The sequence below is a fragment of the Plecotus auritus genome (assembly GCF_963455305.1).
Source record: "Plecotus auritus genome assembly, chromosome: 2".
NCBI classification, from domain to species: domain Eukaryota; kingdom Metazoa; phylum Chordata; class Mammalia; order Chiroptera; family Vespertilionidae; genus Plecotus; species Plecotus auritus.
The window spans coordinates 228,700,646-228,727,615 of NC_137771.1; the positions used below are offsets into that span (position 1 = coordinate 228,700,646).

The following is a 26,970-nucleotide window of genomic DNA, read 5'->3' on the forward strand; positions in this document are numbered from 1 at the left end:
TGTGTGCCCTATTGAGGGGGTGGGGGTGTGTGTCATAATTTCCTTTACTCTGTCCAAGGGTTTCTCCCTCTCAGGCTTATGAGATTTAAAAAAAGACACAGGTATCCTCGAGGTCCAACTTACTGCGGGTCATGGACGTGGTCCCGGGGTTCTGTCGGCATTTCCTCCAACCAGAGGGCAGCCTGGGAGAACTGGGGCATCACCAAACTGCTCCCCCAACCAGCTGGGTCATGGCGCACTGGCACACGTGACCACGGGTTGGTGAGCCATTAAAGAGCGCACCGGCCTGGCTCTCCTGGTTCGCTCAGGCCTCCGTGTTTTATTCCAGAGCATTTAATGCGGCTTGAAACACCGTGCTTCCCCCTGTCCAAGCCGTGTTCCGCACACTGCATCCTTTCTCTGCAGGGAGGCCCCAACCTCAGGCAGGGCTGGCTTCCCGGCCCCACGGAACGGACGGGAACTTGGGCCTGGAGACCACCGCACTGTCCGCGAACGCTTCCCCAGCCATGCCAGCTGCTCCTCTCCTCCCACCCGCACGCCCTGCACGCCGCCGTGCGGGGGCACCGGGGGCGGAGGTCAGTCTGAGAGAGGCGCTAGGGTCAGGGTTAGGGGCGCCTGCACCGCCCTCGGCCCAGGTGCCGGAGCGGGGACCTCCGCATCAGCCCGCCCGGCACCCTCCGGCCAACCCGCAGGGCCTCCCGCCGCCCAGGCGTCCGCCGGCGGGCCAGCACGTTCTCCCAGGGCGCGTTCGCCGCGCTGACGGTGCAGCTCGCCGGCCTGGTGCCCCGCGGGAGCGGAGGATCCGGGTTCTTTCCCCGCTCCTCGCCCCCAGCACTCCAGAGAGCCTGGGGCGGGGGTGTCGCGCAGAGTCCGCTCGCTCCGGCCGCGAGCGAGCCAGCGGGGACGGCAGCAGCGGCGGGACCCGCCCGCAGCCCGACCTTCCGCGCGCCCAGCCCTCCTTGCCACAGGCCCCGCCCCCTCGACTGCCCCGCCCTCCAAGACTCCGCCCACATCTCCCCGCCCTGCAGGCCACGCCCCTCACCTTCCCCGCCCTCCGCAGGCCCGGCCCGTAAACAGCCACGCCCCTCAGAGCCCCGCCCCTCGACTGTCAAGCCCCTCACGCCCCACCTCTAGTCCCCGCCTCTTCCGTCTGCCTCACCTAGGCCCGCCTCTTCCGCCGGGCTTGCTCCCTGAGGCCCCGCCTCTTCCGGCAGCCCCGCCCCTTCCTGCGCACGTGTAGGTCGCAGTCTGGCGTCTGCTGCCAGAGCATCCTTGAGCCCCTAGTCCGTAGGTGTGGACCCCGCGCGACCCCGCCCTCGCGGCATGGGGGTCCCCAAGAGGAAGGCCGGCGGCCGGGACGGCGCGGCTTCCCCCGTGGGCGCGGCCAAGCGGGCCCGCACGGAAGAGCTCACGGGCGTGCGCTTCAAAGCTCAGCTGCGGGACCCGCAGGGCGCGGGGCCGGGTGAGTGCGGGGCGGCGCGGCGCGGAGCACGTGCGTGCCGGGCGGCCTCGGGCCGGGTGTGGGGATGTGGCCGTGCACGCAGCCCATCCTTTCTGCGGCTTTGCGGTCACCGCGGGCCAACTTCCTCCTCCTCCCCCCACCCCCCCGTTTGCAGAAGGGAAACCGAGGCCGGCGGCTGGGCTCCAGGGCCCGGGCGGCCCCAGCTCCGCGCGCAGCGCTTCCTTGCCGGGCTGTCAGCGCCCCCGGAGGCCCGGCTGGTTTGTTGTGACAGCTCCAGGGACCGCTCGCCTCCTGGCCCGGGCAGCAAACTCTAAAGCCCTTTCGCTGCAGTTGCTAGGGGAGTAAACACGTGCAGACGTTCTCACAAGTCCTGGTCAGTCCCCACTGCGAGTCCGCTCGCCACGGCCCGCTGTCCGCACTGTCCCAGCGCGTGAGTCCTGCGTCACTCACGCAGCGCCGCCTCTGGGACTGGGGTGACTTAAGAGGGAACTGGAGACCGAGAGGGAGCCATTCTGTCACTTCACGTTTTGAGAAGCGTGATGCCCTTCACAGCGCCCTGTAACCCGTGAGAACGTAGGTTATGGGGGAAACACAGGTGCACGTGCTACTGTGTGGGAACACTGGATCTGTGTCAGAATAAAACGGTGACGTTGTTTCTCCCAGGTTAAAGAAGTTACTAACTCCATAACGTAGGGTTATTAATTATTGCAGAATAGCCTCCCTTTCCAGTTTGTCTCCCACAGATTGTGTTTTTACATGGTTGAAACCTGCAGCTGCTAGGCAGTGCTGGGAGGCTATGCCTGCTTTAGCAGTTATCCATGTCATTCGTTCATCCCTTTGCTCATTGTTTACGAGTGGCTCTTATTGGCTAGGATAGAGATAAGATGGGGAGTGAACGTCAGACAGGGGCCTGCCATTGTGAGCTTACGCATAGTCCAGTGCAGAAGGCAGGCATCCATCAATAAAATCACACGGAACCGTTCTGGGAGATCCAGGAAGGCTCCGGGAGGAAGTGGCTTTCAGCGAGTGGTAGGATGGGGCAGGGGCAGGGGCAGGGGCCCGGTGGCAGGAGAAAGCATGTTTATTTAAGAGACTGCATCCATGCACACACTCGGTTTTGCTCAGAGAGCACCATGACCTCCAGGGGCAGCACTGGAACAGGTTTCGGATGGAAACCCGGGGTGACGGGTGGGTGCAGGTGAAGTCGCTGGCAGGCGTGGCAGTGAGCTGAAAGTGTGTATTTCCTGTGATGTGTGCGGGATTTGTGTTTGAATCTGGTCTCTGTCTTGGATTCTCTCTCTTTCCGTGTGTTCTCACAGCTTCCTGTGATCGGATTGCCTCACGGAACGGCATGGGTAGATGTTAGGGGGCTTGGTTCTCATCCAGGATCTAGGGAAGGCGTTGCTTCCGGCTTTACTGAGGCAGTGTTGACATACATGTAAGCCTGAGGTGTACAGGGTGATGACTTGCTACATGCATGTCGTGTGAAATGACCACTTCAGGTTAGCGAACACCGCCATGCCTTCACATCATCACCTTTTTTGGTGGGGATAATGTTTACAATCTTCTCCCTTAACAGCTTTCAAGTACATGACACAGTGCTGTTAACTGCGGTCGCCACGCTGTACCCTACATCCCCAGAACTTACTCATCTTACAGCTGCACGTTTGTACCCCAACCATCATCTCCCTACGTCCTCCCACCCCACCCCCACCCCAGCAACCTCCATTCTGTTTCTATGAGTTCAGCTGTTTTGGGTTCCACATGAGTGAGATCACACATCACTTGTCTTTCTGTGTCTGACTGATGTCACTGAATACCCTCTCGTCTATCCATGTTGCAAAAGGCAGGATTTCCTTGTTAAGGCTGAATAATACTCCACTGTGTGTGTGTGTGTGTGTGTGTGTGTGTGTGTGTAGCTGTATGTAGGTAAACATAGGCATACCACATTTCCTATATTCGTTCTCTGATTGCACCCCCTTCTTGTGGGGGTGGGAGGAAGAGCGCCGTGGGGTTGGATTGGTAAAGACCCGGGTGCTCAGGAGTGGATCGACGTGCGATCAGCGAGGACCCTGAGGGAGAAGGGTCTGCCGGGTGGACGGCTCCCAGGCCTCCCTGGCGACAGAGAGGAGGCAGTGTCATTACCGATCCCGCCTCCACATGGCTGCTCTGCCCACCTCGCTCCAGCCGCCTGGCGCTCCTGCCAGAACCCCCTCCGTCCCAGTCGCTGCTGTGATGGTTCCCGGGGGACCGTCCTTGTTGACGTGCACGTGCCATTTCAGCCTTGGAAGCGTTCGTCGCTGCCGCCAAGCAGCTGCCGCGGGAGGGCGCGTACGACGTGGTGGAAGGCTACGTCGCCATCTCCGTGGAGTGCGCGGAGGTGTTCCAGCTGCTGAGTGGGGAGCGGCCGCCCGAGAGCCAGGTACGCCTCTCCCGACGCCTGTGCAGCTGCTGTCGAGTCCCCTCGAGGAAGAGGGTCGCGATTCAGATGTCCCAGGCGCATCCCGCCTCTGCAGAGGGGTGCCTGGCCCCGTGCCGGGGGTCGCATTCGCTCTCGCGTCATGACCTTAGAAAGCATTTTAGGGGAAGCACGAGCTCCTTGTCAGTGGATACCAGCAGAAGGAGGGGTCACAGGTTCTTCAGACGTGCTGGGTTTCGGGGGTTGTTTTAACAGAAGGGAAATGGGTAGGAATTGCTTTCTGGTTCCTGGGGGCTCAGAACCGGGTGTTGAGGATCCGCTGCCGTCTCGGGGTGAGGGGGGAAGGCTTAGACCCGACCTGCCCGACGCAGCAAGGCCCGGGCGTGGCTAGAAACTTCTCTCCTCCTGTCACCGGCGTGGTTGTAAGCAAGCAATTCTCTGGGCCACTGCACTGACTCCGGGGCGGGGCCTGGGAGGCCTCGTCCTGCGAGTGCCTGGCTGAGCCGGGCCGGTCTGGGGGCAGAAACGGGAAGGTTCGCGGCGCCTCTCGCCCCCCTCGCAGGTGCTGTTGATATTTCAAGCTCTCGAGGCCATTCTCCTGCGGACAGCGAGCGACCTTTCCCATTTGCACGTCGTGGGGACCAACATTGTGAAGAAGCTGCTGCATAACCACATGAAGCTCATCTGCGAGGCCCTGTACGCCTCGGGGTACAGGTGAGGGGCCTCGGGGTACAGGTGAGGGGCCTCGGGTTACAGGCGAGGGTCCTCGGGGTACAGGTGAGGGGGCCTCGGGGTACAGGTGAGGGGCCTCGGGGTACAGGTGAGGGCGCCTCGGGGTACAGGTGAGGGTGCCTCGGGGTACAGGTGAGGGCCTCGGGGTACAAGTGAGGGGCCTCCGCGTGGCAGGACCAGCTCAGGCTCCCCAGCAGGGCTGGTGGCCTTTTCTCATCATGACATGGAGCCAGCGGCCGAGGCTCTGCCCCTCCTGCTGGTCCCCCCCCCCCCCCCGCTCTCTACTCCTCCTACAGCGGTCCCTCTCACTCCCGCCTGCTCTCCTTGCGGCCCGGGACGCTGACATCCTCGCGTGGCCTGGTCACGGGCGCCCTGCCTGTGCCCCGGGGCTCGCAGAGGCTCTCAGGGCCTTTGTGCCGTCCTGGTCCCTGTCGCCGTCGCCCTCCAGCCGCGGAGGAAATGCCACTCGTGCGCGTATTTGCCCAGCGGTGCACTCCATGCCTGTTCCCGTCACTCTCACTCTCCCGCCCCAGAGCGCAGGCTGCAGGCGGCGGGGCCTCGCTGCCCCACCTGGTGTGTGTCCCCGGCACCCGCATGGCCTACTGCTCGGTGGGTGCTCAGTAAACAGGTCCGGGCGCCTGTGCAGGGGCAGTGGCACTGCGGGGGTCCCCTGTGCCCGGGGAGGCCCTCTGCCCACGGAGGCAGGTGGGGTGGGCTCGCCCACCGTGACGCCTTACTGCACAGAGAGGGGCCGTCTTTCTAGCTCACGTTGCGTATTCCTGGGTCCTCCACAGACTCAGTTTTTTACTTTCATTTGAAATGTTTGTTACGCCTTTTTTTTTAAAGAAATAAAGCACGTCCGCACATCTGCTTTTCCCCCTTCCGGTTTGGGGCAGCAAGCCACAGCTGGGTGTGGGTGCTCCGTGCGTCTGATTTCCCCGTTGTCCCCGTGCAGGGTGGCCCGAGCCTGCCTCAGCCTGATGGCCGCCATGGTGACCCAGGGCCCCGAGGCCGCCAGGGACGTCTGCAGCCTTTTCGATCTGAATAAAAAGACCTTGTACGCCCTGGTGACCAAGCGGGACTCCAAGGTGAGTCCTGCGTCTCGTGCCTCCCGCGTGAGCCCTTTCCCCACGGAGAGCGGGCGGGTGGTTTGTCCATCCCGCTCCGGTCTCGGTCCTCACGCACCTGGAGTCAGGCCTCTGTGTGGAGGGTCATGCGCCTTGGCAGCCACTGGGCCCTGGGGGGCGGGCAGGCCTGGCTGCAGGGGGCATGGGGGCGGGCAGGCCTGGCTGCAGGGGGCATGGGGGGCGGGCAGGCCTGGCTGCAGGGGGATATGGGGGGCGGGCAGGCCTGGCTACAGGGGGATATGGAGGGCGGGCGGGCCTAGCTGCAGGGGGCATGGGGGGCGGGCAGGCCTGGCTACAGGGGGATATGGAGGGCGGGCGGGCCTGGATGCAGGGGGATATGGGGGGCGGGCAGGCCTGGCTACAGGGGGATATGGAGGGCGGGCGGGCCTGGCTGCAGGGGGCATGGGGGGCGGGCAGGCCTGGCTGCAGGGGGATATGGAGGGCGGGCGGGCCTAGCTGCAGGGGGCATGGGGGGCGGGCAGGCCTGGCTGCAGGGGGCATGGGGGGCGGGCAGGCCTAGTTCCTGGCCGCAGCGGGCCTGCCACCTGCAGAGCAGAACGACGGGGCCTCTGAAGGCAGCTGCTGTGGGCGGAGCGTCATAGTCCTCCCTTCCGTGGGGTGACTTAGCTCGTGAGCAAATGACATCTCTCCGTGGCCTCGTGCTGTGGACCCTGTGGGACGCTCCACTTGGGAGAAAGCCCTTGGAAGGTGAAGCAGTGAGGTTCTCAGAGAGACATCTGTGGCTTTTTTACGTTTCTGTGCCTCCCAAGTGCGTCTCGTAGCGAGAAGGCACTGGATTCTCCCAGAGAGAATGGGAGTGCAGCTGGTGGGCGTCGGGCTGTTGGTGGTGTTCCCGGGGGGCCCTGCAGTGTCACCTGGGCTCGGCGGTTCCGGGGGAGAAGGCACACGTCTGCGGGCTCGGTGCTCCTCCCGAGGCCTGTGCCAGCCGCAGGTCGGTCCCTCGGGGTGACAGTCCACGCTCCCTGCTGGCGCTCCAGAGCCCGGCAGCCAGGAGCGGGTTCTGCACCCCGTCCTGCGTGGGGAGCAGCCAGGAGCGGGTTCCGCACCCCGTTCTGTGTGGGGAGCAGCCAGGAGCGGGTTCTGCACCCCGTTCTGTGTGGGGAGCAGCCAGGAGTGGGTTCTGCACCCCGTTCTATGTGGGGAGCAGCCAGGAGCGGGTTCTGCACCCCGCTCTGTGTGGGGAGCAGCCAGGAGCGGGTTCCGCACCCCGTTCTGTGTGGGGAGCAGCCAGGAGCGGGTTCTGCACCCCGCTCTGTGTGGGGAGCAGCCAGGAGCGGGTTCTGCACCCCGTTCTATGTGGGGAGCAGCCAGGAGCGGGTTCTGCACCCCGCTCTGTGTGGGGAGCAGCCAGGAGCGGGTTCTGCACCCCGTTCTGTGTGGGGAGCAGCCAGGAGCGGGTTCCGCACCCCGTTCTGTGTGGGGAGCAGCCAGGAGCGGGTTCCGCACCCCGTTCTGTGTGGGGAGCAGCCAGGAGCGGGTTCCGCACCCCGTTCTGCGTGGGGAGCAGCCAGGAGTGGGTTCCGCACCCCGTTCTGTGCGGGGAGCAGCCAGGAGCGGGTTCCGCACCCCGTCCTGCGTGGGGAGATGCCCAGGGGTTTTAGACGTGACCTTGGGCGGGAGAGGTGCAGGCACTGCTTCCGGGGTGTGGATGCTCACGTGACCTGTCCCCTGTCCCAGGGCATGCACGACGTCCGGCTGGCCTACATCCAGTTCGCCCTGTCCTTCCTGATCGCCGGTGACGACAGCACCGTGGCGCAGGTGCTGGAGCTGAAAGGTGGGTGTGCCCCGCGCAGCAGCCCCTCTGCCCGGGAGGTTCCCCGCGAAGCACTGCTCCCGGGTTAGCAGGGGTCTGCGGCCTCGGCCTGCGGGACGCCAGAGGGAAGGGTGCGGCTTCCTGGCGTGGTCAGTGTGAGCCCGGTGCTCCTGCTGCGCGGGCTGCGTGCGGGGCGGGGCACGTGGCACACCCCTGCAAACGGGGCCTGCGCCAGGTCACAGCCCGAGTGCCGGTGCTTAGTCACTGAGCCGGTGTCACCACAGTGTCGGTGCTAGAGCTCCCAGGAGCCCCGCAGGCCGCTGGCTGTCTCCCTCCAGGAGGCGGCGGCGTGTGGATATGTGAGGCCCTGCCTCAGAGGGGACTCAGCAGGACAGTGAGCGCAGCACCTGGACCCACGGTCCTGGGCCATGCTCAGTGCGACCCCTGGGGTCCAGCCCTGTCGGGAGGGGAGGCCATGCCTGTAAGGACGGTGCTGGTGTCCCATCAGTGCTGCGGGTGGTGCGGGGTGCGGCAGGCATGCGCTTCAGTTCCTGCGGGCATTGGGCCGGGCGCAGCGAAACTCTTACAGGGGTCCTCAAACTACGGCCCGCTGGCTACATGCGGCCCGCCGAGGACATGGAGCCGGCCCGCCGGGGACCGCTGCCTGTCCTGCTTAGCAGCCGACGCGTCCCGGGCCCGCAGTGCGCATAGGAATTTGTTCATAGTTTTTTTTTAAACTATAGTCCGGCCCTCCAACGGTCTGAGGGACAGGGAACTGGCCCCCTGTTTAAAAAGTTTGAGGACCCCTGCGTCTTAGCATGTTCGGTACAGCCAGGCCAGGTCCGCTCGCTTGTCCTAAGGAGTAACGAGCGGTGCGAGTGGAGGTGTGATGGGGCCGTCCTCCCGTTAGCTGAGAGTTAGCCCTCGCCACCGGCAGGCGTTGGGGAGCACCGAGGGCGGCCGTGGGTGGGGAGCAGCTGCTGAGTGAGGGGACATGACTCACATCGGGCTTCCTAACCGCCTCTGATGGGGACACGTTCAGTCATGAAACGGTACGTGTGACCCCATTTCACTAAAAGTTAAACACACAGAGCCTGGATACGCCAGAAGGTTAGCGGGCAGCTGGGAGCCCCGAGGTCAGCAGAGTTAACCGTAACCTCCGGCTGCGGTGTTAACGCTGATTCCAACTCCCGTTCCTGTGCTGTGTCTGGTGTCTCCCTGGCTTTCCTTCTCTGAGAAGAACGGATCCACTCTCACAGAGCGGTGTGCCCATGAAGCACGTGCAGAGCGAGTGAGGCTGTAAACGCTTCCGTGTCTGTGCCGGCCGAGTCCCCGGGGCACAGGCACCCCAGGCTGTGCTGGCCGAGTCCCCGGGGCCACAGGCACCCCAGGCTGTGCCGGCCGAGTCCCCGGGGCCACAGGCACCCCAGGCTGTGCCGGCCGAGTCCCCGGGCCACAGGCACCCCAGGCTGTGCCGGCCGAGTCCCCGGGGCCACAGGCACCCCAGGCTGTGCCGGCCGAGTCCCCGGGGCCACAGGCACCCCAGGCTGTGCCGGCCGAGTCCCCGGGGCCACAGGCACCCCAGGCTGTGCCGGCCGAGTCCCCGGGGCCACAGGCACCCCAGGCTGTGCCGGCCGAGTCCCCGGGGCCACAGGCACCCCAGGCTGTGCCGGCCGAGTCCCGGGGCCACAGGCACCCCAGGCTGTGCCGGCCGAGTCCCCGGGGCCACAGGCACCCCAGGCTGTGCCGGCCGAGTCCCCGGGGCCACAGGCACCCCAGGCTGTGCCGGCCGAGTCCCCGGGGCCACAGGCACCCCAGGCTGTGCCGGCCGAGTCCCCGGGGCCACAGGCACCCCAGGCTGTGCCGGCCGAGTCCCCGGGGCCACAGGCACCCCAGGCTGTGCCGGTCGAGTCCCCGGGGCCACAGGCACCCCAGCCTGTGCCGGCTGAGTCCCCGGGGCCACAGGCACCCCAGCCTGTGCCGGCCGAGTCCCCGGGGCCACAGGCACCCCAGGCTGTGCCGGCCGAGTCACTGGGGCCACAGGCACCCCAGGCTGTGCTGGCTGAGTCACTGGGGCCACAGGCACCCCAGGCTGTGCTGGCCGAGTCCCCGGGGCCACAGGCACCCCAGGCTGTGCTGGCTGAGTCCCTGGGGGTCACAGGCACCCCACATTCTACCACCACTCAGTGAAATGACCACCATCACTTTAAAGACATCTCTGAGCAAGTCTAAGCACAGAGGATTATGGAAAACAGAGTCATGGCACATACTGCCTTTGGAGAGGCCAGTGAAGTCCATTTTCGGCAGTTGACGTGAGAAACGGGAAGCAGAACAGGACTGGGAGCCGCCGAGGCCCTCGTGGTTCTGTCGGCGGAAGGGACCCTGCGGCACGGCGGGGCTGCTGCCCGATGAAGAGGCAGAACTTTCAGGAAGGAAGGGGGCCCGGCTGCTGTGCCTCGAGGAGGTGCTGCTCTGGGCTCCTGCCGGAGATGCGGCTCATGCTCCCGCTTTCCTTTCAGAGTTCCTCCCCTGCGTCTTCACCTCGGGCGTCAAGGAGGATCGGATTTCCACAGTCGAGATGCTGTTGTCCACGCTGCAGACAAAGGTGCGCGTCCGGTACCCACGCGTCTGCCCTTCGCGACCGGGGTTTCACGGGCCTCAGCTGCCGAGGTGGCCGTGAGAGGGCCGGGAGCTGTTCCCAGGCAGAGCGTGTGCTGGGGCCGCAGCCCTGAGGGTCGGGGCTGAGCAGCGCGGAGACGGGGAGGAGCGGCGGGCACCGTTCCGGGAAGCAGGTCGCTGGGAGCCGTGACGGCCACGGTGGTGTTTGGTGCCGTCTGGCACGTCTGTCTTTTACGAGCGTCTTAGGGGCGTTGTGAAACCTGCCTCACGGATCCCTGTGACACAGCGGCACCTGAGCGGTCAGTTAGAAAAGCCCTCTGACCCTCCGCACGTAGAAGTTGTCGGAGGCCGCGGACGGGGAGTCCGGGTGGAAAGGCGATTGGCACTGTGAACCTAGCACAGCGGTTCCCCCCCGACCTCCCGGGCACCCGGCATGTCTGTGGCGTGGCGGTCAGCACTGGGAGCTGCAGCTGCGGCCAGCGGTCAAGCGGGGTGCTGCGCTTCACCCCCAGTCAGGCCGGGATGCCCCGCGGCCGGCGGCGGGCCCCAGAGCCAGGTGCTGTGGTTGGGAGCCCTGGTTTAAAGCCGGGCAGGTAGAGATGCAGGGGTCTCACCTGCCACCCTAGCATCGGCTTAAAACTTTCGTTCTAGCGAAGACGCTCTGAGTTGGATGCTTTCTGCGGGGCGTGGCCCTCGGGGCACAGCAGGTCTGGGGTGTGTGTCCAAGGTCTTAAAAACGTGTGCAGCCCTAGCCAGTGTGGCTCAGTGGATAGAACGTCGGCCTGTGGACTGAAAGGTCCCAGGTTCAATCCCGGTCAAGGGCACATGCCCGGCTGTGGGCTCGATCCCCAGAGGGGACTTGCAGGAGGCAGCCGATCCATGATTCTCTCTCATCGTGGAAGTGTGTCTCACCGTGGGTGTTTCTATCTCTCCCTCTCCCTTCCTCTCTGAAATAAATACAACATAATATTTTTAAAAACCATGTGCAGACGTTGGGGTGGGGGCTGCCTCAGAACCACCGGGAATGTATTTGAGGAACGTCACCCCCAGAGGTTCAGAGGATCGTTGGGGCGGAACTGGGAGCGGCACCACAGTTCCCGCCCACGGTCAGGTGCAGCACAGACCGTACAGGCGGTGGCCACAGCCTGGGATCGGGACGCCCTGGGGTGCACCGGGGCTGGCGAAGTAAGTCACGGTCACTCGGAGGGCAGGACATCAGCCCTCAGGTGCTTTCAGAGGATGCTGGCCGGCGTGGGGACGCTCGTGCTGTGTCAGGAGCAGCAATGCTGTGAGCGCACAGGGCCGCAAAGAGGCGGAGCCCAGCCAGTGTCTGCACGTGCATCGCGTGGGACAAGGGTGGGGCACGCGTGTGCTGAAGGGAAACACACCAGATGCTGACGCTAGTAGCGAGGGGGTGGGTTATTAGTGACTTCCGTTTTTTCTTCATATTCTCATTTTTAAGAAAATATATCTTTATTGATTTCAGAGAGGAAAGGAGAGGGAGAGAGAGAAACGTCAATGATGAGAGAGAATCATAGATCAGCTGCCTTCTGCACGCCCCCCACTGGGGATGGAGCCTGCAACCCGGTATCAAACTGTGACCTATGACCTGGTGCGTGCGCACACCGGCCAGGCTTGTTCCCTTTCTTTGGGCCAGATACTTTGTCACAAGGCTGCATCCTTTTCACAACGACAAAAACAACGAACGCTCTTAAAAACGGAATTCCTTGACATTGCTCTGTTTCCCTGTTTTCAGGTGGTTCACAATAAACGTATCACAAAAACCCAGAAGGTTCGTTTCTTCACCGGGCAGCTGCTGACCCACATAGCGTCTCTCTACAGCTGGAACGGGGTCGTCGACGTGGACCTGGGGCCCACCGAGGTGCGTCGCCGTCGCTGGCCTCGCCGTCAGCGCGTGAGCCTCACAGCCAGACGCTGACGGCGGCACACACGCCTCCTTTACAGTGTCTGTCCCTCTGGCCGGTTTCTTTTGGCCTTCGCTTACGTTAGTTTTCCACTCAGATCCAACACGATTTTTAAAGTTTTATTTTTATGGTAAGATTTTTTTTTCCTACTCTGTGGTATGATATGAAATTTTTTTAAAAGACTTTTTATTAGCCCTAGCCAATTTGGCTCAGTGGATAGAGCGTCCGCCTACAGACTGAAGGGTCCCAAGTTTGATTCTGGTCAAGGGCACATGCCCGGGTTGCGGGCTCCATCCCCAGTAGGGGGTGTGCAGGAGGCAGCCAATCAATGATTCTCTCTCATCATTGATGTTTCTATCTCTCTCTCCCTCTCCTTCTCTGAAATAAAAAATATATTTTTAAAAAGATTTATTATTACTATTTTTTAGAGAGAATGGAAGGGAGAGAGAAACATCAATAATGATATACAATCATGGATCGGCTGCCTCCTGCACGCCCCCCCCCACGGGGGATGGAGCCCGCAACCCGGGCATGTGCCCTGACGGGAATTGAACCCCGACCTCCTGGTGCCTGGGACGACGCCCACCACTGAGCCACGCCGGCCAGGGCTGAACTTTTGTTCTAATGAGAAAACTGCTCCCTCAGCTGAGTGACCTCTGAATGTCCCCGAGGTGCTTGCCCAGTAGAACTGGAGGGTCGCGCCGGCTCTGCCTCCTCTCGCCTGCCCCTTCGTTCCCTTCCATTGTTGTCAAGGCCGGCCTTTGGAGCTCCAGGGCCGGCTGCTGGGCCTCAGACCCTCAGCACCAGGGAAGCGCATCCCTCGCCCGCGTGAGCTTTGCGTGGCGCCGTCACTGACGTGCCCAACGGGGACAGCTGCTCCCGTGGACCAAGGCCAGTGTCTCTCGGTTCTCGTCTGAAATCCTGGGGGTGCTTGTGAGCATGGACTTGGCCGAGTCGCGAAGCCTGGGAATTCCTGTGACTTAATTACCCCAAGAGCTGGTTTCCGGCCCCTCATCTCCGACCCCAGGGCCTCTGGTTGGGAGCGTGTCCTGTGAGTGCCTTTCCCGGGAGCCTCAGCGCCACGCACACACTCGCAAGGGTGGAATTCTGTTGAAAAGGGCAAGAGAAATCGAGTCGTTCTGAAGTTGGTTTAAAAACACAGGTTTAAACGCGCCCCTCCTCGCAGGAGTGCTTTCTCACGCTGACTGCTGCTTGTTTTCCGTTGATTTTTTTTTTTTAATATATTTTATTGATTTTTACAGAGAGGAAGAGAGAGGGATAGAAAGTTAGAAACATCGATGAGAGAGAGACATCGATCAGCTGCCTCCTGCACGCCCCCTACTGGGGATGTGCCCGCAACCCAGGTACATGCCCTTGACCGGAATCGAACCTGGGACCCTTCAGTCCGCAGGCCGACGCTCTATCCATTGAGCCAAACCGGCCAGGACTTCCGTTGATTTTTTAATGGCGCCGAGCGTTGACTTCGCAGTGTTTTCTGAGCTCCCCTGGCCTCGGCCCTGTCCTTTCCTCTGTAACTGCCCTGGAGGCCTCTCCTGGGGCTTCCACGCATTCTTCGCCCTCCCAGGCTTCTGCCGAGGACGCGGGGCGGGGCCTGGTGCGGGAGCGCGTCCACGGCTTCCTGACGGACCTCTGCTGCTCGCTCAGGCACGGCATCAACTTCCATGACGCGTCCTTGGGAACCTCTGGCAGGTGAGTGTCCTCAGGGGCCACCACCCGGGACTGCGCGAGCGCTAGGGGGGCAGTCGTGCCGGGTAGGACTGGAAGGGGACCCCTGCCTGACCCGTCTCCCGTGAGCCTTAGAGCCCCGAGGCTTCCAGCCTGTGCCTCCGGGAGCAGGTCTCAGGGCAGCAGTGGGCCTGCCCCCAAGAGAAGCACCTGTCACGGGGGGCAGGGGGGGCCCTGCTCTCTCGGGGGCGGGGCCTGAGGCTCAGGCTGCCCCGGAGTGGGCCTCGCCACCCTCCCGAGGGTGGCATTGCTGCCCAGGTTAGCGGAGGGGCCAGGTCAGTCCCGCTGTGAGTGGCAGGGCTCAGGTTTGACCCCAGGATGTCTGCTTCCACGGTCACCTTCATCGCCGCTCCCCAGAGACGGCTGCTGACCCGCTAGGGTTTCCCCCTCTCGCTTCATGATCCCTAACGACAGTGTCTCCCCGCAGCCCACCGCTGGCAGCTCCTGTAGACTTTGTAGCTCTGACACGGCCACGCAGCTCGTGTGGTTACTTTGTAGCAGCAATGGCCGCTGTTGGACACACTGTCCTCAACGGGCCCTTGGCTCGGTGACAGGGGAGCATCGGACACGTGGTCGCTGTGAAGGCTCCTGTTTCTTTTCTTTTTTTTTTTTTAAATATATTTTATTGATATTTTACAGAGAGGAAGGCAGAGGGATAGAGAGTTAGAAACATGGATGAGAGAGAAACATTGATCAGCTGCCTCCTGCATACCTCCCACTGGGGATGTGCCCGCAACCAAGGTACATGCCCTTGACCGGAATCGAACCCGGGGCCCTTCAGTCCGCAGGCCGACGCTCTATCCGCTGAGCCACACCGGTCAGGGCTAGGCTCCTGTTTCTTAGCCCCCAGGTGATCCCTACAGGGAGGAGCTTGTGTGACTTCGTTTAACCAGTGAGGACGGGCCAGCGCGGTGGGGATTTCCCTCCCTGCTGTCACTCGGGCCCCGTTCTGATTCTGAGATGGTTCGGATCGAACTTGCCACAGCGTTTCTCTTTCTCACCAGTCAGCACATCTCACTCTCCTCCAGCGTTGGAGCCAGGCTCATAGTCTAATGTAACACAGGCCGTGCTTAAGGCGCACACGTGTCCCTTGAGTAGATCCATGAGCTAGAGCAGCGTCGCCAGCCGGTGGTCCGCAGACCGCTGGAGGCCCGTGAGGTCCAGAAGGCTGGCGACGCTGGGCTCGATGGTCCTTAAAGGAGCACGTGAGTCAGCGTGTGGGTCCGATTCACTAAGTGCTGGTTTACACACGGTTAGAAGCCACAGCAAAATGCTTGTGCTTCCGGGAGAGGCAGGGAGTTTGGCGTGTGGGGGCCTTAATGGGAAGCTTGAGGAGAGCTAAAGCGAGTACCGCACCAGCCCTCGATTCCTGGGGTCTCCATGCCGGCGCCCCCCCTCAGGAAGGCCTTCTCAGGGCCCCTGCTGAAGTCGCTCCGCGTCCCTGTCCTTCCCCTGCTCTGCTCCTGGCTGGGACGGCCCGCCCCGCGTGTTGGTTGACTGCTTGTATGTTACCTGGTGGGTGAGGGTGAGAACAGGCTGCTCTGCAGAGCCTGGTGCGTAGCGGTGCCTGGTGAAGCGGGGGCCGTGGCGTGGGCAGGCCCGAGGGCCCATGCTTTGGGTCTGGCGGGCCCCAGTCTGTGGGAGCCGACCGCCCAGCTGTGCCCTTGCAAGCGGGAAGCAGCAGGACGTGAGCAGACAGACGTTCACCTCGTCTCGTCTGTGCATCTCACTCGTTTCTGTTCCCTGGTTGTGGGCGTGGTATTTTAGTCTGTGGATTTCATTCCTTCACGTGACAGCACAGCACGAACTATGTTTCCCTTATGAAATTTGCATGTTAAAGGTTTTTAGCTTTTATGTAGTTTTACTTAATTTTGGGGAAATGTTGACTGCATGTAAAGCTGCCCTGTAGCACCTTAGACGTGGGGGGTTCTGGAGGGGACACCAGGCAGGGAGGCCCTGGAGGCGAGCGGCAGGGCTGCAGGGAGGCGAGGCTGTGACACCTCCCGCTGACCCCCCCTCCTCTGCAGAGGCGGGAACCTGACGCTCCTGCACTTCCTGTTGGGCTTGAAAACGGCCCCGGACGACGAGCTGGTGGCCGAGCTGGTGGTGAGCATCCTCAGAGTGTGCCCGGACCTGCTGCACAAGTACTTCAAGGAGGTCACGTTCTCCTTCCTGCCCCGAGCGAAGGCCACGTGGGCCAACAACATCAAGCTGCTGCACAAGGTGAGGCGGGGGTCTCAGCTCCCGAGGACGGGCCGAGTCTCCGATCGGGCGGCGGGAGAGGGTGACCGTGACCCACTGAGTGTGGGAGGCTGTAGGTGGCGCGGCTGCGGCCTTCTCCACGCGCTCCTGTTCACCGAGCTGAACCGTGGGCTCCGCCTGGGAGTCCCCGGAGCCAGTTTCACCCGGTTTTCAGGCAGCGAGAGCTTCGCGAGCTGCAGCGCTGGGCTGGGGTGAGGGGAATGTCCCTGTGGTAGGAAAGTGTTCAAACTCTGCTGTTTCGGGTACTTAGAGCAACTGGACATTGGCTGTGGGTGGTCAGCTTTGAGTGGATATATATTAACTTCTGATCAAAGATGTTAATTAACACCCCCTCGTCTACCAGGCAGTCCTCCTCCACACCCCTCGACAGTTCCCCTCCCCCCCCCTCTCTCGCTCTCTCTCTTCTCTCTCTCTCTCTCTCTCGCTCTCTCCCTCCCCCCTTCCTCCTCTCTCCTTTACGGCCTGCGTGCTGCTGCAGTGCTGGGATGGTGTGCTGCTGCCTCCGCCGGGGCAGGGGTTTTCCTTTCATTCTCCGCTTCTCCACGTGTCCCGAGGGCCGGTGCGCGATCCCGTGTGTCTGCCCTGTGGGGCGCTGCTCTGGGTTGGCCCGGGAAGGGGCGGGGCAGGTGCGTGGCCTGTGCAGGCCTGGGTGACAGGCCTCATCTCTAGCCAGTGTCCCGAAGGAAATGACTTAACCTCACTGGAGTCTCTTTTTTATCTGTAAACCTTTTTTTTTTTAATTATTATTCTTTTTTTATTAATTTCAGAGAGGGAGAGAGAGAAACATCAAAGATGAGAGAGAATCATGGACCGGCTGCCTCCTGCACACCCCACACCGGGGATGGAGCCCACAACCCGGGCCTGTGCCCTGACCAGGAATCGAACTGTGACCTCCTGGTTCCTAGGTCAATGCCCAACCACTGAGGCACGCCCGTTGGGCTCTAAAAATACTTTTATTTCGTATTAAAGATCCCTACCCTGTGGGGTTGTCGGACGCACAGAAAGGTCACAGCACTTGCCAGGTGCCCCGAGCACTGCCCCTGCTGAGTGACCCTTAGTGCTGGCCTGGCTCTGCCTGCTAACGGCGGCCTGGTGCCTGCTTCTCCACGTGGGCTGGCGGCTGCTCCTCCGAGCCTGGGGCCTGGGTCACGCTCACTGTCACTGGCCCGGCTGCCCTGTCGGTGCCGGCGACCAGTCTCAGGAGGGAAGCTTACCTCCGCCCCCTCATCTTCTCCTCGTCACAGATCTACGAGGCCCAGCCGGACGTTTCCCGGGCGTTTCAGACCCGAGAGTTCATCCCCTTGCCCCGGCTGCTGGCCATGGTGATGGTGACCACCGTGCCCCCGGTGTGCAACAAGATCATGTTCACCCAGGCGCTGAATGTGAGTACTTGCCTCGCTTCTAGAATGTTCTCCTGCTCATCCGCTGGCCCTACAGGATGTGCTGGACTCTGACTCCTCAGGGAGCCTCAGAGGCTCTCCGTGTGTCCACCCACCTGGGTAGGGGCATTCCTGCCAGGGCCAGGCGATGGCTGCTCAGCCCCTGCTCGAACGGAGGTCTGTGCCCGCTGCAGCCCCGGCTGGGGGGGGTCTGTGCCCGGTGCAGCCCCGGCTGGGGGGGGGGGGGTCTGTGCCCGGTGCAGCCCCGGCTGGGGGGAGGTCTGTGCCCGCTGCAGCCCCGGCTGGGGGGAGGTCTGTGCCCGGTGCAACCTAAGGACCTTGTGGGTCTGACTCCTTCCCAGTTGGACAGCAAGTCGGTGAGGCACACGGCCCTGGCCCTGCTCTTGTTCATTCTGAAGCGAGCGCTGAAGACCATCGACTTCTGCCTGAGCAGCGAGGCCTGGCAGGGGCCCGGCGTGTACACGGCCGCGATGATGGAGGACTTTGCGCGGCTCTTCCGCGAGGCCCTGAGCAAGGTAGGCCTGCGGCCCGGCATGGGCGGGCATGTCCAGGCTCTCTGTGGGGTGCCCCAGTTAGCGCCCAGCTGCCAGGCCATCTCGGGAGCTCAGGTGGGTGCGAAGTGCGGGGGTCCGTGGCCCTCGGGCCTGAGTTCCTCCAGGAGCTGGCGTGCCCGCCCTCCCCCAGGCCGCATGCACACGGGGCGGGGCCGCACGCACACGGGGCGGGGCCGCTGGAAGCCCCTCTCGCTCCCTCCTCCCCGCGGGTCGAGAAGGCCATGGCCTGAGACTGGCCGCTGCCCGAGCCGAGGTCGCCCTGGGCAGGTCCCCGAGGTCACGGACGTGTCTGTTCCCAAGGGCCTCGCTCGGGGACTGAGCCTTAGGGGCTGCGGGGCCAGCACTTGGGTTTCACCGAGTCCCGGTGTGCGCGGTTCGGGGCGTCGTGCCTCAGGGCGGGGCGGCCGAGGCTGGGGTGCGATTGCCCCCACCCCCGTTTGTGCATCTCGTCAGGGGGCTCAGTTCACGCGTCTCTCTCACGGGACCCCCTCTCTCCGTTCCCCTTCTAGGTCTTCCCAGACCTGAACACGGTCGTGTGGGTCTGGCAGTCCCTTAGGAAACAGGACACCAGAGGCGGGGACGAGCGGGGACGGAAGCCGGACAGCGGGGCTCCCGCCGCCAGCGAGGCTGCCCCGGGCGGTGAGGGCTCCTGCAAACGGAGGGCGGGGAGGGCTCGTGTCCTCGCTCAGAGGGCGGGGTCCGAGGGCATCGTGCGTGGACTCTGACGTGTGTCACGGCTGTGCGCTCTGCACGCTCGGTCTGAGCACCTGGGCGCGGGGTGCCCGGGGCTGGGCTGTCAGTGGGGGCGGGGCCTCCTGCTGTGCAGGTGGAGGGGCTGCGTGGACCCTGGGGGTAAGATTCTTTGACTCGGCCCTGTTAGCGGGGCGGGGGGCTCCGTTTCTCATGTCTGTGTCCTGTGAACCCATGGCGGCCCCACTGCTGTGTCCCCTCCCTCCCCACCCCCATAGGCACCGAAGCTCAGACACAGCGCTCTGACCTGTCCAGGGAAATGGGGGTAAACCCAGCTGTTGGAGCAGCTTGACCTTTAGCACGGGTCCTTCAGTCGCGTCCGTGGGTCTGTCCGCCGCGGGCTCGGTGCTCAGCGCGCAGTTGACGGCGGTGGGTCCGTGGTGTCTCCTAACGAAGCTTTCGTTTTGGTTCAGACGACGCGGAAACCATTCTTCTGAAGGCCGTCCTGCTGCAGGTCATCTGCTTCTACCAGAGGGTGGTCCCGCACGTGGTCACGCAGTACAACTTCGACTTCAGCAAGCTCCTGAGGGGTGCGCCTCACACCCCTCCCCGCCCCCGCTGTGCCCGCCAGTCTCTCTCTCACACACACACACACACACACACACCCCTCCCCGCCCCCGCTGTGCCCGCCAGTCTCTCTCTCACACACACACACACACCCGCCCCCCGCTGTGCCTGCCAGTCTCTCTCTCACACCCCTCCCCGCCCCCGCTGTGCCTGCCAGTCTCTCTCTCACACCCCTCCCCGCCCCCCGCTGTGCCTGCCAGTCTCTCACATACACACACACACACACACCCGCCCCCCACTGTGCCTGCCAGTCTCTCTCTCTCTCACACACACACACACACACACACACCCGCCCCCCACTGTGCCTGCCAGTCTCTCTCTCTCTCTCACACACACACACACACACACACACCCGCCCCCCACTGTGCCTGCCAGTCTCTCTCTCTCTCTCACACACACACACACACACACACCCCCGCTCCCCACTGTGCCTGCCAGTCTCTCACATACACACACACACACACACACACACCCGCCCCCCACTGTGCCTGCCAGTCTCTCTCTCTCACACACACACACACACACCCGCCCCCCGCTGTGCCTGCCAGTCTCTCTCTCTCTCTCTCTCTCACACACACACACACACACACACACACCCGTCCCCCGCTGTGCCTGCCAGTCTCTCTTTCTCTCTCTCTCTCACACACACACACACACACACACACACCCGTCCCCCGCTGTGCCTGCCAGTCTCTCTTTCTCTCTCTCTCTCACACACACACACACACACACACACGCCCCCCGCTGTGCCTGCCAGTCTCTCTCGCTCTCTCTCTCTCTCTCACACACACACACACACACACACACACACACACACACACACCCGTCCCCCGCTGTGCCTGCCAGTCTCTCTTTCTCTCTCTCTCTCTCACACACACACACACACACACACACACACACACACCCGCCCCCCGCTGTGCCTGCCAGTCTCTCTCTCTCTCTCTCTCACACACACACACACACACACACACACCCGTCCCCCGCTGTGCCTGCCAGTCTCACACATATACGCACACACACACACACACACCCGCCCCCCACTGTGCCTGCCAGTCTCTCTCTCTCTCTCTCTCTCTCTCTCTCTCACACACACACACACACACACACACACACACACCCCCGCCCCCCGCTGTGCCTGCCAGTCTCACAGCCCCTCCCCTGTCCCCTGGGTCTGCCAGCACACGAGGACTCGGGTAAAACCAGGGGGCCCAGAGCGAGGGAAGGCTGGGCGGTGGGCGGCGTGTGTGAGTGTGGCTCTCGGGGCTGCTGCTCTTGTTGGGATAATGCTCTTCAGTGGCCGGGGTCCTCGAGTCAGTGCTCGGTGAGCAGCCGCAGCGAGAGGCGGCGGGAGACGCAGCCTGCGTGGCCTCGGGCGCCACGGGCGTCGGCAAGTGGCCATGGACGCTCCCGACAAAGCCTCTCTCAGAGGGTGTGGGCCCTGGGAGGGCGCCCTTCCCGCCCTGGCCTCTGACATCATTACTCACCTCCCACCGCTGCGGCGGCGCACACCAGCCGTGAGTGTGACTCGCCGTCTGGTCGCGTTTCCCCGAGGGGACGTTTGGTAAAATCACTGTTAAGAGCCTCTAGGACGAGCGTGTCAAACGCGCGCTAGGAAGGCCTCGGAGCAGCGTCCTGTGTGTGAGCGGTGGGGCGCCTGCAGTGGTTGGAGGGAACGGTTCTCGGTGGTGGGAGTGCAGAACGGGCTCTGGAAGGTGGCCGTCTGTGTGTAGTGGCGTGTCCTCCCTGGGACCAGGCCAGGGGCCAGGAGCAGTCTCGGTGGCCGCCGTCTGCTCACAGAATGCCTGCAGCCGGGGAGCGAGGCCAGTGCCCACACCAGGGCTGGCATTAGCGGGGGCCCCCGGGGGGCGGCGTGGGGGCGGCACCAAGCTGTCGGAGGCCTCAGTGGCCCAGGCAGCGTGTGGAGGGTTTGACGGCCTCGGGCGGGGATGTCAGACGAGGTGTGGCCGAGCAGGGCACAGCCTGTGTGAAGGCGACCCCAGGTCGGGACAGACCCTGCGTCCGCCCTTTCATCTGGACACGGCGCCTTCGTCTGGTCCCTGGGCCAGGACAGCAGCCGCCGGGCGCAGCCCCCGCGTGACAGGACTTGTCTCCGCCCAGGTGTCATCTCGGAGCAGGCCCTGTGGGAGGAGGTGTCCCCTGTCCTGCAGCACCACCTCCTGCAGGTGGCCCTGGAGCTGCCCGCCTGCAAGTTCTCCTGGTTGAAGGCTCAGGTAGGAGCGGGCCCGCCTCTGCCCTCGCACACCTGCGGCTCGCTGGGGCTTCCCAGCCGGTCAGGGCCCGGCAGGCGGGGCCCGTCGGAGGGCGATGTGAGCCAGGAAGCCCGCACTCCCGTTTGGAAATAAGGCGCTTACCCGAGAGCTTCGTCTGCTGGGCACTGCGCTTTCGCACTCTTTGCCTTGACTGGTTGCTGTTTTGTGTTTAAGGCCTTTGGGAAATAGCCCTGGCTGGCCTAGCTCAGTGGGTAGAGCGTCAGCCTGTGGACTGAAGGGTCCAGGTTCGATTCCGGTCAAGGGCACGTGCTTGGGTTGTGGGCTCAATCCCCAGTGGCGGGCTCGATCTCCCTTCCTCTCTGAAATCAATAAAAAATACATTTTAAAAAAAACAACCTTTTGGGAAATAAAATACACACCTCCTGTGTCCGTGCCCTGGAGGAACTTGAGGCAGAGAGAGGGAGAACCCCAGCTGAGGGCGGGCTGGGGGGAGCCGGGGAGCGCTGGCGTTCTCTGTGACTAGCGTGTCTGCTGGGGCTCCCTGAGGAGCACCATGTGGGGTCGGGAGGGGGACTCACGATGCAGCGGGTCCTGTGCACTGACCCGGGCCTTACCGTTTCTGTCGGAAAGGGGAACCCAGGCAGTTAGCGTCTCTGCGTGTTTCTCGGTAGCTCAGGTGACTTTGGTTTTTTTAAATATATTTATCGATTTCAGAGAAGAAGGGAGAGGGGGAGAGAGATAGAAACATCAATGATGAGAGAGAATCATCGATCGGCTGCCTCCTGCATGCCCCCTACTGGGGACTGAGCACGCAACCCGGGCCTGTGCCCCTGGCCGGAATCGAACCCGGGACCCTTCAATTAGACTTGAAACTTAAGATCTCGTGGGACCATAGTGTGGCAGTGTGTGTTTACATCCTCACACGTTATGTTTCCAGAAAGGAGCAGGACGCTGTGGCCCTGGGGCCATTGTATTTCTCCCCCTTTCCATCCCCCAAGTCCTCTCTCTGAGGTCCCCTTGCATCCTGGTTGGGGTGTTCCGCTGGAGGACTTCCTGGGTGCCAGGCTCCACACGTGTGCTCTGTCACGGCTCGCTGGCGGCTCCACACATGTGCTCTGTCACGGCTCGCTGGCCGCTCCACACGTGTGCTCTGTCATGGCTCGCTGGCTGCTCCACACGTGTGCTCTGTCACGGCTCGGTGGCCGCTCCACACGTGTGCTCTGTCACAGCTTGCTGGCCGCTCCACACATGTGCTCTGTCACGGCTCGCTGGCCGCTCCACACGTGTGCTCTGTCACGGCTCGGTGGCCGCTCCACACGTGTGCTCTGTCACGGCTCGGTGGCCGCTCCACACGTGTGCTCTGTCACGGCTCGGTGGCCGCTCCACACGTGTGCTCCGTCACGGCTCGCTGGCCGCTCCACACGTGTGCTCTGGGACGGCTCACTGGCCACAGCTTAGAGATGAGGCGCTGGGCACAGGGTCCCAGCCGCGAGTGGCGGGTCTGGTCCTGGAGGCGGGGGAGCCCCTGACTCTGCTGTCCCAACCGCAGGAGGGCCCGGAGGCGGAGCTCATCGGGGGTGAGCGCTCCGTGTTCTACCTGCTGATGAAGATGTTTGTGGCCAGCGCCCACGCCCAGCTCAGGTCGTCCACCAAGCGCCTCATCGTGAAGGTGAGCTCTCCCGCCCTCTCGGCTCCGGGTGCTGAGCACGGTCCGCACAGCAGGTGCTTCGTCAGGCTGCCGAATCGAGGGTCTCGGCCCTCATCGTTTAAGCCTGAAGGTCCTGTGGCCGTTCCAGGGGTGGCGTCTTAGACGTGCCGTGTCCCTGAGGGGCGGCGTGCCGTGGGGGCGTGAGCTCGCGGCGGCTCCTCGGTGTGGGTCCTGGTCCTGCTTCCCGGCGGCCTTGTCACTGACTCGCCCCAGGTTCACGTCAAACCGTCCTCGTGGACGTGGGGATGCACCTCGCCCGCCGGAGTCCCCAGGGCCCAAGAGGCTTGGGCATCGGGCAGGCGGGGGTGCGCAGCTGCGGGGGCCGCGTCACGCACGTGTGCCTGGGACTGTGCGGGTCTGGGGAAGAGCCCGGGCCTCCTAGAGCCGGGCGTTTGCTGTGTGTTGGGAGGAGCTGAGGGAAGGCGAGCAGCAGCGGGACAGTCCTCCCTGCCGAGCACACGTGCTCTCTCCTGTCCCCTCCGTGGGGGCAGAGAGAACAGCATTTAGTGAGACTGTAGGGGAATCCCGGGCCCTTGGGCTCCCTGGGGTCCGCGTGCCGTGGGGCACGCCACCCGGCCAGCCCCACAGAGCCAGGTCCTGCTGACCTGCCGGCCATCTGCTCGCAGATCCTGCGGGACACAGGCGTGTTCGAGCACACGTGGAGGGAGCTGGAGCTGTGGCTGGAGCACCTGCACGACCCCGCGGAGCACCGACGGGAGGCCGTCCTCCAGTTTCTGGAACGAGTGAGTGCTCCCCGTGTACAGAGCGTGCCTGGGGGATCCCGCCAAGGGGTCAGAGCCACGGCAGGCGTCGATGCCCCAGGCCCACAGGCCGCCTGGCTCACCTGCTTCCTGCCGACACTCGGTCTGTAAGACAGGAGGAGACTCGATGCTGCTTACTGCCCTTGAAGGACCGGCTTTTGCCCAGAACAGGGGTAACTAAGTGATGGTAACAGCAGCGACAGACACACGGAAAGGAGTCTTTAAAATTCTACAGAACGCTTTAAACCTCGCAGAAAAGCCCTCGTTCTCGTGGAGGCCCGTGAGCGCGGTCGCCCCTCCCTTATTCTGCGGGGACGTTCTGGGACACTTTCCCCATTTCCTTTGCGACCTCACTGCTTTCCTCTCGGCTCTCACGCCCAGGTGTTGCTGACGTTGGTGGCAAACCCCTATGCGTACACAGACAAGGCCTCCGACTTCGTCCAGGAAGCCAGCACGCTGCAGGCCGCGGCCAGGCAGGACGCCGACGACGCCAGCATCCCCATCTCCCACATCGACGGTCAGTATGCTCCCTGCCCCTGGTTCTGGGCTCAGCTGCCGTGGCCCGTTAGACACAGAACCGGAACCGCGTTCAAGGTTGCAGAGCGCAAACCTGGTCGAAGCCCAGCCCACGTGGACACGAAATCGCCCTGTCTCTACGTGGCGGAGGCGTGTGCAGGCGTGCTGGCTGCGCTGTCGGTGGCTGCGCAGTGCTCGCTCCACGCAGGGCTGATCTGAGCTCACAGGCCCTACGTCCCAACCTCCTAGCAGCCCGACGGGCTCAGTCCTCACGGTGTTCACGGGCCGCTGTCAGCCACGCGCCAGCGCTCCGTCGGGATGGGCCCCGGGTGCCGTCCGCTCTGTGCTCTGGTGCTGCCCGGCGGGGCTGCGTGCCTCAGTGTCCCCTGAGGGGACTCCCACCTGCTGTCCCTTGAGCTGGGCGGGTCCTCATCTGCTTAGAATCAGACTTTGTGTTAAGCCTTTCCCCCAGAGAAGCGGAGTGCTTACCCTCCTTTTGCCCACATTCTCCTGCTCCCCCCGCCCCGGCTCTCACCCTGCGCGATCCCCCCCCCCCAGACGTGCTGGACATGGTGGACGTGCTGGTGGAGGGCAGCGAGGGCCTGGACGAGGAAATCGGATGCTCGCTGAGCGAAGACATGGCCCTGCTCACGTTCCCGTTCAGCCCCGTGGCCCCCGCCGCCCTGGAGGCCAGGAACAAGCTGCTCCTCGGGACGGAGCGTGAAGCAGGTGCCTGCGTGGGCGGACGTGGGGCATCGCGCCCGCTGGGTGCGTGTGGGTGGGAGGTGGGGCTCCAGGGGCCTGGGCGTAATCGCTGAAAACTCACCAAAGTGAGAGCTGCCAGCGGCGGGCTCGGCGGGCGGGGCAGGGGCTAGAGGCCAGCCGGGCCGCTGGGGAGGGGCCGTGGGCGGACGAGTGTCACGTCCCGTGTGTGCACGCCTGCATAGCCCCTGCTGTGACACCATCTTCTCACTGCTTTTTTTTATGTATTTTTACTGGTTTCGGAGAGGAAGGGAGAGAGAGTGTAACATAAATAATGAGAGATAGTCAGATTGTCTGCCTCCTACACGCCCCCCACTGGGGCACACAACCCGGGCGTGTGCCCTTGACCAGAACCGAACCTGGGACCCTTTAGTCCGCAGGCCGACGCTCTGTCCACTGAGCCACACTGGCTAAGGCGTGTTTCTCGATTGCTTGACGCTAAAGCACGAGTTCTTCATATTGGCTGGGTGTTCAGGCAACTTAGACTCCAGGAAGTGCTCCCAGATCAGTGTGATTAGAGAGGTCGCTCAGATGTTGCTGCAGTAACAAGCCCCAGCCAGTCGCTGGCTTAGCGGGTCAAGGTCTCCTCCTTCACCTGGTGATGGGCCCGGCCAGGCCAGGCAATTCTAGTGGCCGTCCCCCAGGGGGCGAGGGCAGCTGACCCCCAGGAGGTGGTGCCACGCCTCTCCCATGCCTGGGGGTGCCCCTCTGGCCTCAGGACTTGGAGCCTCTGGGGCCTGTGCCAGTGGCATCTGCCCCCCAGCGTGGTCATGTGACCCTGGTGGAGTTGGCGTGGATTTCCCTGCTCTGAACACTGAGTGGGGGTGTGGCTGGGTCACCGGAGGCCAGGCCCTGAGCCCTGCCGCCCGCCTCCTTCCTCCGCAGGGGACAGCGTCGTGGCGTACCTGACGGCCGTGCTCACGGACCTCCTGCACAGCCAGCGGGACCCGCTGGCGCTGTGTCTCCTGCTCCAGGCCTACGACAAGCTGGCGCCTCCGGTCCCCCAGGGCTGCCTGCCGCCGTGCTGCTTCAGCAGCTACTACCGCCTCTGGATCCCGGAGCCCGCCCGGGAGGCCGCGGTGAGTGGGGGCCACGACCCAGCGCTCCCGCAGGGACCGGCCTGTTCCGGGAAACCGAGCGTTCTTCCCGCGGCCCAGCTGTGTCGCTTGGCAGGGCGACATCTCCTAACCTCGCTTCTCTGCGTCGGAGGGCGCTGAAGGGACAGACACACGGGCTGGTGGGGGGCCATGCGCCCCTCTGGCTGCTGGGTAACTAGGCAGCTGCTGGGGTCCGCTTTGGGGGGTGCCTTCTCCTCCCCCTGAGCAAGCTGCACTCGTGCTGTGCCGTCCTCCAGGGTCCTCCATGGCCCTTAGCACCCAGGGCTTCTGGAGCTCAGTGGTCAGACTCCACCCGCCCCCGCCCCCGCGCTCTTCACCAGCGGCCCCGTGCCCATGAACAGGCCGGGCTGGGCCCGTGTGGAGGTGAGGCCGCACTCCCCGGCGGGTGCTCGGAGCATGAGCGTCAGCCCTGCGGAGGGCACGGGGCTTCTCCCCTGTGAGGGCCTCGGAACCCCAGCAGCTGCACCCGGCAGGGGGACGGGGGGCGGCGGGGGAGGTTTCCCTGCCTGGGGAGTGGCCTCCCTGCTGGGGGGGGCG

General features: G+C 63.6%; 1 protein-coding gene across 5 annotated transcripts in view; it reads left to right on the plus strand.

Annotated features, from left to right (window-relative positions):
- Positions 1–1,240: 1,240 nt before the first annotated feature.
- The window catches only part of URB1 (URB1 ribosome biogenesis homolog), a 48,059-nt gene continuing 22,329 nt past the window's right edge, over positions 1,241–26,970 (plus strand). For 4 of the 5 annotated variants that reach the window (XR_013959866.1, XM_080655032.1, XM_080655034.1 and 1 more), the window contains exons 1-19: positions 1,241–1,462; positions 3,745–3,884; positions 4,444–4,595; positions 5,569–5,701; positions 7,439–7,535; positions 10,034–10,119; positions 11,890–12,015; positions 13,644–13,768; positions 15,832–16,027; positions 17,311–17,448; positions 17,808–17,981; positions 18,530–18,659; positions 19,184–19,300; positions 21,456–21,568; positions 23,118–23,237; positions 23,903–24,019; positions 24,419–24,554; positions 25,112–25,282; positions 26,201–26,394. Coding sequence is in view for 4 of the 5 variants with exons in the window: in XM_080655032.1 (XP_080511158.1) it covers positions 1,324–1,462; positions 3,745–3,884; positions 4,444–4,595; positions 5,569–5,701; positions 7,439–7,535; positions 10,034–10,119; positions 11,890–12,015; positions 13,644–13,768; positions 15,832–16,027; positions 17,311–17,448; positions 17,808–17,981; positions 18,530–18,659; positions 19,184–19,300; positions 21,456–21,568; positions 23,118–23,237; positions 23,903–24,019; positions 24,419–24,554; positions 25,112–25,282; positions 26,201–26,394 (2,604 nt within the window). In the remaining variant the exon portion in view is untranslated. Of the gene's footprint in view, positions 1,463–3,744; positions 3,885–4,443; positions 4,596–5,568; positions 5,702–6,329; positions 6,457–7,438; positions 7,536–10,033; positions 10,120–11,889; positions 12,016–13,643; positions 13,769–15,831; positions 16,028–17,310; positions 17,449–17,807; positions 17,982–18,529; positions 18,660–19,183; positions 19,301–21,455; positions 21,569–23,117; positions 23,238–23,902; positions 24,020–24,418; positions 24,555–25,111; positions 25,283–26,200; positions 26,395–26,970 lie in introns of those variants that run through there. The other variant, XM_080655033.1, reaches the window with a different exon arrangement.